This window comes from Setaria viridis, chromosome 4, assembly GCF_005286985.2.
Source record: "Setaria viridis chromosome 4, Setaria_viridis_v4.0, whole genome shotgun sequence".
NCBI classification, from domain to species: Eukaryota; Viridiplantae; Streptophyta; class Magnoliopsida; order Poales; family Poaceae; genus Setaria; species Setaria viridis.
In genome coordinates, this window is record NC_048266.2 from 36,949,740 (window position 1) to 36,960,454 (window position 10,715).

At 52.8% G+C, this 10,715-nt stretch overlaps 1 protein-coding gene, 1 long non-coding RNA gene and 1 pseudogene across 2 annotated transcripts; 2 read left to right on the forward strand and 1 right to left on the reverse strand.

The window, feature by feature from the left end:
• Nucleotides 1-914: 914 nt before the first annotated feature.
• On the forward strand, nucleotides 915-2,939 carry LOC117853693 (uncharacterized; annotated as a pseudogene).
• Nucleotides 2,940-4,284: 1,345 nt separating this feature from the next.
• On the forward strand, nucleotides 4,285-8,402 carry LOC117851517 (tyrosine-sulfated glycopeptide receptor 1). Its single transcript, XM_034733343.2, has one exon. It carries the CDS (start codon nucleotides 4,450-4,452, stop codon nucleotides 7,699-7,701), a length of 3,252 nt encoding a protein of 1,083 aa, XP_034589234.1. The 5' UTR covers nucleotides 4,285-4,449; the 3' UTR covers nucleotides 7,702-8,402.
• Nucleotides 8,403-8,510: 108 nt separating this feature from the next.
• LOC117851518 (uncharacterized) lies at nucleotides 8,511-9,969 on the reverse strand. The gene is made up of 2 exons (XR_004639569.2): nucleotides 9,177-9,969; nucleotides 8,511-8,924 (listed from the first exon to the last, which is right to left on the reverse strand). It is a non-coding gene; the product is annotated as an uncharacterized lncRNA (long non-coding RNA).
• Nucleotides 9,970-10,715: the final 746 nt, after the last annotated feature.

The window sequence follows — 10,715 nt, forward strand, 5'->3', positions numbered from 1 at the left end:
CTCACATCGGAGGTATTTTTCTCTACTCCTAGCAAAAAAAGACCAGCCGAGATCAAATCTCTCTTCATTATCCGATCCCCTTCCCACCTAATCGTGGACCGTTGGCCTTGCCATCGAGCTCAAAGTAAATGTCAGCTCGCACCAGTGCGCCATCCCCTCCCTTCCTCCTGCCTCATAGGTCAATTAGCCATCCAGCATACCTATATACTCCCTCTAGGTCCATAACTTTTGGTATGCATCTAGATATACAGCATGTCTAGATACATAGCAAATGCTATGCACCTAGAAAAGTTAAAACAATAGTAATTTGGAACGAAGGGAGTAAGTGACACACCTACCCTGCCATCCCAGAAATTATTATTATCCTCTGTTTAAACTCACTAGACATAAAGTACACCCTCTCTCCCGTAACTATAACTCCTAAGTCATAACCCCTAAAGCTCATTGAATCTAGAGGAGAAGGTGATGATGGGAAGAAAAAAAGTGTGAGGAAAAAGATAAAAGAATTGAGTGTGATATAGCATTTTCTTATTAAAAATATGTTCATTGAGCTCATGTGGAGTGCCACTTTGTTCCAATATAGACACAAATTATATTTGGCCTATCTTTAGGTTGTGCCATGACCTATTATCTTAGTAATTGGAGAACAAAAAGGACCCTCCACATTATCCCTCAAGGTCTAGAATTTAATCACCACATTAATCAATGAAATAAATTAAAGTATCTACATAGATGTCAATGTTGATAAATTACCCATCCTTTGCTATTACACAAAAGTTTACCCCAAGCAAACTGAGTTGGTTCTTTATGGTTGAACTTACCCCACACATATTCTAATTCTTGACTTAACACGAGTCCTCGTTTTTTTCTCGATTTATTAAGAACAAACAGCGTTACTTTTTTCCATGGTAGCCATGCGCAGTGTTCACATTCCATGGCAAACAGGCCGTCACAGGAGTGGAACTTCGTATTATGTGTCTCACAAAATAAACAAAATCATCACCAAATAGAATGAAAATTACTACTGCTCGTTGCAAACACACAATGTAGCGCTCGATTTGATAACAAAGAAATATCAAGTACGTCACGTTTTTACCTTGTAACATTTTTTTGAACGGCCAACAAGAATTTTGCCGAAGTTTTACTAGAAGAAGAAAATTTTTAAAATTTAAAGGAAATAACAACTAAACAAACAAAACAACAAACTAGAAAAAGAGACCAGCACTGCACAATTACAACTAACAACAACCCTGCGCCAGAGCTAAAGGTATAGGTCCTAGTTGCTACACTGTATTGATGACACTGCTAGGCATCTTCCTTAATAAGGAACGTCACATCTTAAAAAGACTTGCTACTTGATTAAAAGCTCTCATGTTTCATTCTTTCCGGACATTCCAAGAAAAATAGATAACAAGTCCATCGGTCGGTTCTTCATCTCTACTAGCCTTTTGCCTCGCTTCCACAGTTGTGAATTGAGGATATTTCATTCGCTGCCGGCAAGTGATGTAGATCAAACAATATAGCTAAACGGTTCCACACCGCCGTGGGCGGACCCACAAGGTATGCCGGGCCCAGCTATACGCCCGAGTGCCTGGTATACGATTCGGCCAGCGACGAGTCGACGACTCCTCCGCCGCCGCACCAGGGCCAGCGCGTGGGACTGCAGAAGAAGGCCTTCTTCGAGGAGCACTACGCCAGGAAGAAGAAGCGAAAGAGCGAGGACCACGGCGCCGCCGCCTCCGCCGATGACGGCGACCTCGAGGCGGCCGAGGAGGAGGATGGTGGTTCCGCCGCCTCGTGGCTGTCTTCTTCGTCGGCGGAGTCCTCCTGCATGACGGACCAGGCACCGGCGCCGGGGGATGAGGAGACGTGCGGCGGTGAGGAAACCGGCGTGGTGAACTGCTGTGGTCCCCGTGCCAGTGATGAGCCGGTGGGAGTGGCCGAGGAGCTCGCGGCCGTCACAGATGCGGTTAGTCCTTCTTGCAGGATGGATGCATCCGTGGATGCGTTGTGCCACGGGGAGGGCGGCAATGAGCAAGTTGCTGGAGCTGTTTTGGAATTGCTGGAGAAGAAAGATCTGTGCTCGAGTAATTTGGTGTCTGTTGATGGCGTAGACAAGCAACCGCTGAAGGTGATACATTGTCTTATCAAATTCTTCTTGTGTCAATGAACAGTAACATTAAATTACTGACTAACATGGCCTATGTGTTGTTCGCAGGAGAGCTCTATTATTAATCAGGATATCACGGATTCAGCCAAGAAAAGGAGGCTCCAGATGTCATCCCTGCTTCAGAAGCCAACCAAATTCAGATCTCCCCCTTCAGGAAAGAAAGGGCAGTCTTCATCAGTGAAAAGACGGTCGCCTCTGCATTCTGCCAAGGAGAACACCTCCCCTCCTGGTACGGACAGTAACATGCAAGTAGCCACTTCAGTCCCCCAAAAAGGTCCACATTAGCGGCATTGCAAATGCTAAGAGTTTCACGAGATGTGAAACGGGAAATGCTGCCTCAGGCTCAAGCAATCTTGGTATTACAATTGCTGAAAGGATTAGCCAATTGGAGTCTGCAAGTAGGCCTGTGGCAACCACTCAGCTTGAGGAATTCGGGCCACCAAGAAAAGTATATAAAGATTTCTAAGCATGGATTGAGTTCATCTTTTCATTTCTTAAGAATGATTCTCAGTCTGACATTTGTAATTGTTTGCTGTTGTGAATATTTCAGACATTTTCCCCAATTTTGCCAGAAATAGCTCTAGGGACATCTCAAGTGGATGGACAAAGGTACCATTTGAAAGCCAAAAGCTATATGAATATCATCGACTGCTGTAGGACTTGATCAGAAGGAAATGAATTTATATTATGATTTGTTATTGTTTCTAGCTAAATCTTTGAATTTAAGACTTATCATGTTATTTAGTGCATGTGGTATTCCGAATTAGAATATGATTTTACCAAATTGTAAATGGTTTTATCGAATTGCATAAGATTTTTTTTCGGCATACCCTGTGGTAAAATTCTAGCTCCACCACTGCACACCGCGGCGGTGTACGTGCAGTCATTGCATAAATGTGTCGGCGGCGTCTCTGGTTCCACGTTGTATAGCTTGTAAATCGGATTGTTTGGCCAACCCCTTCTTGCCAAATTATCTGCTGTTACAATTTTTCTATGTAGTAGGATCCAGGCAAAGATCCTGCATTTAGGTTCTGCTTTTGCCTTCCATATCGAAGTGATGTTGATTTTCTTTGTCCGACCTTGGAACTGGATGAGGTATGCACTTTTAGTTAAGTATTCTTCATTTTCTGTCCAACTCCACTTGATCTCATCCTCAGTGTCCGGATTGCGATGTTGCATATAGATTTCCTCCCAAAGATTTACGTATTCTCTAATTTCGTCATTGGTAATAAGAGGGTAAATTTGGTCCATCCAGTAGTTGTCCCGGAATACTTTGTGCATTGTGAAGTTTTTTCGCCTAGACTTTTGGGAAAGTAGTGGTGCTAGGTTTTTCGATGCTGTCCCATTGATCCAGGAAGAGTGCTAGAAGAATGCTTTCTTGCTATTACCCACCGTAATTACTGTTGAAGCGTTGAAGAGATCCTTATCACTTTTATTACAGGGGATATCAAGCCCTATACATGGAGCTATCCTCATTTTTCCACTGAAACCAGCACCAGCGTAGTCGAAGGGCTCTTGCTAGCCTCTCAATGTCAAGAATTCCTAATCCTCCCAACTCCTTTGGCATGCACGTTGTTGTCTATCTGCCGTACCAACTATTTCTGTACCGGAAAGACCGTGAGACCGTGGGATGAGATGGTACCTTGTAACATTTTCAGTTACCAACTTTCATCCCCTAGATTACAGAAACTGCACGCCCATTCGCCATGGACCGGGACGGCAACAAAAAAGAACAATATCGTCCCTACAAAAAACCCATCCTGCAATTGCCATCACGACACGTAAGGCTAGCTGGTGACATCGATGAACCCAAGGCATTACTACTCCAACATGCACTTCTAAATATTCTCCCTGATCAACTAACCATTAACCTATCAGTTGCAGATAATTACAACTTGGTACTTAGACAGCTAGACTAATGGACCGTCCTTTCCATGCCCAATCACAGTTCAGAGTTCCCTCACGAGGGGGCAATCTCAAAAGTCAACTCTGCCCCTACGAGATGACTTGCAGCGCACTAGCATCATCGTCTCAGTTGCCTGCAGTTGACCTGCGTCTTAATAAGCATTTTAATTTGGGGGGCACCAGTAATAATTCTATTTTTATTCTCAGGATGAGGGCACCAGCTAGCAATTGTCAGTTATTGTTTTCGAGATTGACCAAGAGAGCTGCGAATCATTGCATTTATAGTCGAAGGACGCGCCTTTCTCGACTAGGCTTGAGGGCTCTGTAACCCCATTGGCCACAACCATGCGTAGCACCCGGAACTCAGCGAGTTCATGGCGGTTTGGCAGCGGCCGATGCAACTGAGCCGCCAGATCATCGTCTCGGGGGTGATAGTACTATTCTTGCTGCTGTGTGTTTATGATCGCGCCGGCGCGTGCACGGCGGAGGAGAGGGAGGCGTTGCTGTCCTTCCTCGCCGAGCTCTCGCCGCCGCCCGGCGACGGGATCGCCGCCTCGTGGCGAGGGTCGGTGGACTGTTGCACGTGGGACGGCGTGAGCTGCGGCGGCGATGGCGCGGTCGCGCGCCTCTGGCTGCCGCGCCGTGGGCTCGGCGGGACGATCTCGCCGTCCGTCGCCAACCTCACCGCGCTCACGCACCTCAACCTCTCCGGCAACAGCCTCGACGGCGTGTTCCCGTCGGCGTTGCTGTCGCTGCCGAGCGCCGCCGTCGTCGACGTCAGCTACAACCGCCTCTCCGGCTCGTTGCCGGACCTGTCGCCGTCGCCGCCCGCGGGGGCCGCCGGCCGTTCGCTTCCGCTGCAGGTGCTCGACGTGTCGAGCAATATCTTGGCAGGGCAGTTCCCGTCGGTGTTCTGGGACAACACGCCGAGCCTCGTCTCCCTCAACGCCAGCAACAACAGCCTGGAAGGTTCGATCCCATCCTTATGCGTGAGCTGCCCGTTGCTCGCCGTCCTTGACCTCTCCGTGAACGCGTTCGGCGGAGGCATCCCGCCGGGGTTCGCCAACTGTTCGCAGCTGCGCGTCCTCAACGTCGGCCGCAACAACCTCACCGGCGAGCTCCCCGACGACATCTTCGACGTGAAGCCGCTGCAGCGGCTGCTGCTCCCGTCGAACAAGATTCAAGGCACGCTCGATCCCGAGCGCATCGCCAAGCTGAGCAACCTCGTCGCTCTCGACCTCGGCTACAACAGGTTCACCGGACAGTTGCCGGAGTCCATCAGCCAGCTGCCGAAGCTGGAGGAGCTCCGGCTCGGGAAAAACAACCTGACCGGAACGCTCCCGCCGGCGCTCAGCAACTGGACCAGCCTCCGGTGCCTGGACCTCCGGTCGAACAGCTTCGTCGGCGACCTCGATGACGTCGATTTCTCCGGCCTGGGCAACCTCACCATCTTTGATATGGCCTCCAACAACTTCACCGGCACCATGCCGCCGAGCATCTACTCCTGCAAGTCGCTGAAGGCGCTCCGCGTCGGCAACAACCAGATGGGCGGGCAGGTCGCGCCGGAGATCGGCGGCCTGCGCCAGCTCCAGTTCCTGTCGCTGACCATCAACTCCTTCACCAACATCAGCGGCATGTTCTGGAACCTCCGGGGATGCGACAACCTCACCGCGCTGCTCGTGTCGTACAACTTCTACGGCGAGGCCCTGCCGGACGCCGGCTGGGTCGGCGACCATGTCAGGAACCTCCGGCTGCTGGTGATGAAGAACTGCGAGCTGACGGGGCAGATACCGACGTGGCTGTCGAAGCTGCAGGACCTCAACATCCTGAACCTCGCCGAGAACCGCCTCACCGGCCCGATCCCGAGCTGGATCGGCGGCTTCAAGAAGCTCTACTACGTGGACCTGTCAGGCAACCAGCTCTCCGGCGAGGTCCCGCCGTCGCTGACGGAGCTGCCGCTGCTGACGTCGGAGCAGGCCATGGCGGATTTCAAGCCGGGCCACATGCCGCTCACGTTCACCCTGACGCCGAACAACGGCGCGGCGAGCCGGCAAGGCCGCGGGTACTACCAGATGTCCGGCGTCGCCACGACGCTGAACTTCAGCAACAACCTCCTCACCGGCACGATCCCCCGCGAGATCGGGCGGCTGGTGACGCTCCAGGTGCTCGATCTTAGCAGAAACAACCTCTCCGGCGGGATCCCGCCGGAGCTCAGCAATCTCGCCAGGCTGCAGGTCCTGATCCTGCGCCGGAACCGCCTGACGGGGCCCATCCCGCCGGCGCTCAACCAGCTCAACTTCCTGGCCGTGTTCAGCGTCTCGTACAACGACCTCGAGGGGGCCATCCCGACGGGCGGGCAGTTCGACGCGTTCCCGCCGGGGAGCTTCAGGAACAACCCCAAGCTCTGCGGCCCGGCGATCGGCGTCCCGTGTGCCGGACTCATCGCCGCCGGCAAGTCCTCGTCGTCCAAACTAGTCAGCAAGAGGATCCTCGTGGCCATCGTTCTTGCAGTTTGCTTCGGCGTGGTCGCGCTCGTCTTCTTCATGGGATGCGTGGTGATCGCAGTCAGGAGGGCCAGGTCGAAGGGATCGGTCGGCGACGGCGGGAAGTTCGCGGAGGCGTCCCTGTTCGACTCCATGACGGAGCTCGACGGCGACTCCAAGGACACGATCCTGTTCATGTCGGAGGATGCCGGCGGCGGCGACACGGCGAGGCGCGTCACGTTCCTGGACATCCTCAAGGCGACCAACAACTTCAGCCAGGCGAGCATCATCGGGACCGGCGGCTACGGGCTCGTGTACCTCGCCGAGCTCGTCGACGGCACGAGGCTCGCCGTGAAGAGGCTCAACGGCGACCTGTGCCTGGTGGAGCGCGAGTTCCGGGCGGAGGTGGAGGCGCTCTCCTCCGCGGCGGCGCACCACGAGAACCTCGTCCCGCTCCGTGGCTTCTGCATCCGCGGCGCGCTCCGCCTCCTGCTCTACCCGTACATGGCGAACGGCAGCCTCCACGACTGGCTCCACGACCGTCCCGGCGGCGGCGAGCAGCTCCGGTGGTGCGACCGGCTCCGGATCGCGCGCGGAGCTAGCCGCGGCGTGCTCCACATCCACGAGCACTGCACGCCGCGGATCGTGCACCGGGACATCAAGTCCAGCAACATCCTCCTGGACGCGGACCACGAGGCCCGCGTGGCGGACTTTGGGCTCGCCAGGCTCATCCTCCCCGGCGCCACCCACGTGACGACGGAGTTGGTGGGGACGCCGGGGTACATCCCGCCGGAGTACGGGCAGGAGTGGGTGGCGACGCGGCGGGGGGACGTGTACAGCTTCGGCGTCGTGCTGCTGGAGCTGCTCACGGGGAGGCGGCCGGTGGAGGTGCTGCCGGCGCGGCGGCAGCGGTGGGAGCTCGTCGGGTGGGTGGCGCAGATGAGGGCGATGGGGAGGCGGGAGGAGGTGCTGGACCACAGGCTGAGGGGGAACGGCGACGAGGCGCAGATGCTCTACGTGCTCGATTTGGCCTGCCTGTGCGTCGACGCCGCGCCGTTCAGCCGGCCGGCGATCCAGGAGGTGGTCAGCTGGCTCGAGAACGTGGACACCATCGTCAAAACATCCGAGGATGTAAAAGACTAGGGAGAGGAGCGCGCTACGCCGCGCCAGTCAACGTCCGGGCCAGCTGCGGCAGCGAAGCCCACAGAGGGGAACGAAGGAACCCAGAAACAGGCCGAGCAAGCAGACGAATGCACGCCGGCAGGCCCATTTGCAGGAAGAAGGACGGCCGACGTTGGCAGACTCGCACATGGTTGGAGGAGGCCACGTGGCTGTGCGCGACAGGGCGAAGCCTGAGAAGCTCTCGTAGCTCAGCAAACCTTACACTTCTGTCTCAAATTTGACAGATTCTTAGAGACTTCTGCATCACTTTGCAAAAAAGATACTGATGGGTGCAATCTTGCGCGAGTTGATCGGGGAAATAAATTGTCTGCAACATTGCAATGAGCGCCAAGCCAGAGAGGACACCTGTGCGAATGAAGAGGAAAGCCCAGTTGCCCAATTGTTTTGGATCTGAGGAAAGCCCACCTGTTCGTTAAGTCTGGGCCCATTATACAGTAGGCCGAGAGTATACTTGGGCCTGGGCCTGCACCGTTTTTCAGTCGGGGTGGATCTGACTCCTGAATTCCTTTTATACCCTCATTTTCTACTCTTTTTTCAGAGTTCTTCTGTTCGATTTGAAGACTTTTTCCCCCTCGAGGTTTCTACTTGAATACTTGTAAAATTTCCCACGAGTTTGCTTCTGCATCGGCAACAATATGCAACATGTAATCAGTAACACGTCACCTCTGAGTGTACATTGCCTACTCAAGCACTCAACCAGTCAGCGTTTCTGAGCTGGGGCTTCCAGAATATTCGGCGCACACATGCATGATGGATGCTCATGCTCAAAGTTCACAAGAGTCTAGCAAGTTTCTTCCATGTACCGAGAGCTTTATATTACAGCTGCATACTAAACCAACAAATAAAAGAACATCTGGACGAGAAAGAACAGGAAGGGAAAAGAGCTGGCAACCTTGACATAACCTGCTAGCTATTAACCACATCTGACTGGCTAATTAACATACACTAACAGTAACTATCTAAACCAACAAAAAGAAAAGGAAAAAAACCTACTGAACTACTAGTAGCACTACAAAATTGCAAAAGCTAGGAAGCAGCTAGTACAAGCAGACGCGACGACCCTAAAGCTCGATCGGACGGTGTGCGATTTCCTAGCTCCTCGACCGTGCGCGCTTCCAAACGAACCATCCGATGGTCAGGTTCGTCCATGGCTTCATTCAGGACCTCACATCGCTGCTGATTCCCTGAAACAGGAAACAACATGCAGAAATCAGTGGAAGTTTCAGGCTGCAGAGCTTGGTCCTGCTCTACCATTCCCACAAACGAGCACTGCGGATCATGTGTAAGCGAGTGAAAAGGAGTGAGGGAGAGATGCTGCTAACTGCCTTTAGTTTTGAATTTCGAACAATTTAGCTTATAGATCGCACGCTAATTTTGTTCATTCCATCATCTGAAAAAGAATGGTAGCTTTGCATCAATGTGCTTGCATACCGTACCTCATCTGTTCTGGATGGGGTTCCAGCCGGATCTGGGTATCCTCCGGCCGAAGCTCGCCGCGGGCTGCTTGAACGGCGTCTTCCGGCCGTCGACCCGCATTTGCTGCTGCGCCTGCTCCGCCTTCTGCCGGCTCGTCGACGGCCGCGACACCAGCAGCCGCCGCGCCGCCGGTCGGCGGCTGGCACCCGCATCGGCACCGCCCATCATCATCAGCTCCGTGCACCACGCAGCTGGACACGAGCTCAGCAGGAGCAGCGCCACTAGCAGCGCCACTCGACAAACCCTTCTGCAACTGGAAGAACTCGACATCGTCTGCAGAATGCAGAGAGGCTGCAGGCCCCTGGTGGAGTGGTGTGGTGTGTTCCTCCTGGGACAGTGTGCGAGCGCCCTGCGAGGGAGGTAGTGGGTGGTGTGTGGATTAGAGCAAGGATCGAGGAGAGGTGGTGGGAGTTAACATGGGCTTTGGGCGGGTTTTATTTCAGTGCCAGATACTATAATCACTACCAAACCACTAGCATGTAGTAGTAGCAAGCGGCGCAATTTGGTAACCGGGTCTGATCTGGCACCGGGTGGCAAATTCGAAGCGCAAGGCGCATGATTTCAAAATTCAAATTCAACTAGACGCAAGTGGTGGCAGTACAGTGTTTCTGAAAAAGAAAAGTTCTTTCTCCAAATGGATTCGGATGCTACACGACGCGACAACCCGAACCCGCTATATAGAGTGACCAAGATATTAATCACCATCACCCCAGAGCATCCTGTGGGAATTCATGTGCTGATTGTTTTCCTGCATCTTCCCCACTGGGTGGCATGTGCTGCATCTTTGACTGCACTGCTATACCCCTTGGCTTAATTCGGTCTAAGGCTAGGGTTAGTTGGTCTCAAGGACTAATGCGCCAATTTTTAACTGCTCGTCACGTTCCTTTCTGCAGGGGGAGGTGGATGGATCACGTGATGTAGGCACGTGATCTGTGGAAGATGTTCGTGGTTCCTGTTGTTCCATCTCACTTTTACCGGTCGAAGTTTCTTCTCCTAAACAGTCCACAGAAGCATAGCAACCTCCTGTTCTTCCAGTTGTTAATTACTACACCGTTATGCTGAAGTAGATTAACTAGAGACTAGAGAAATCCAGTCAGTTGTCACCCATCAGACTCAACAATGGCTGCATGAAACCAGGAAGCCACAAGAGAGCTAACTGCATGCCATTTTTTCAGACAACAGTTCATACATGCTTTGGCAGGTCAGAAGTTCAAACTGAATCGAAAGAACAGAAAGTCAGGATCGCACGATTCAGATTTCTGAACTTGGAGCATTAAAGCTTGCCCTGATACGATAACCAGGGACTGTTTGAATTTGCTGGGAAAACTATCCTGAAGTCCAGTCAGTGTCAATGGTAGGAGTAGTCTTCACACTCGCGGCACTTTTGGAACAGCAATAGACTATTGCAAAGCAACGTGCCCCCCGGCGTGCCCTCTGAAAGTCTGAATAAACAAGGAGGGGGAGACGATCTGCAGGATCGCCCGGCCACGTCAGATGAA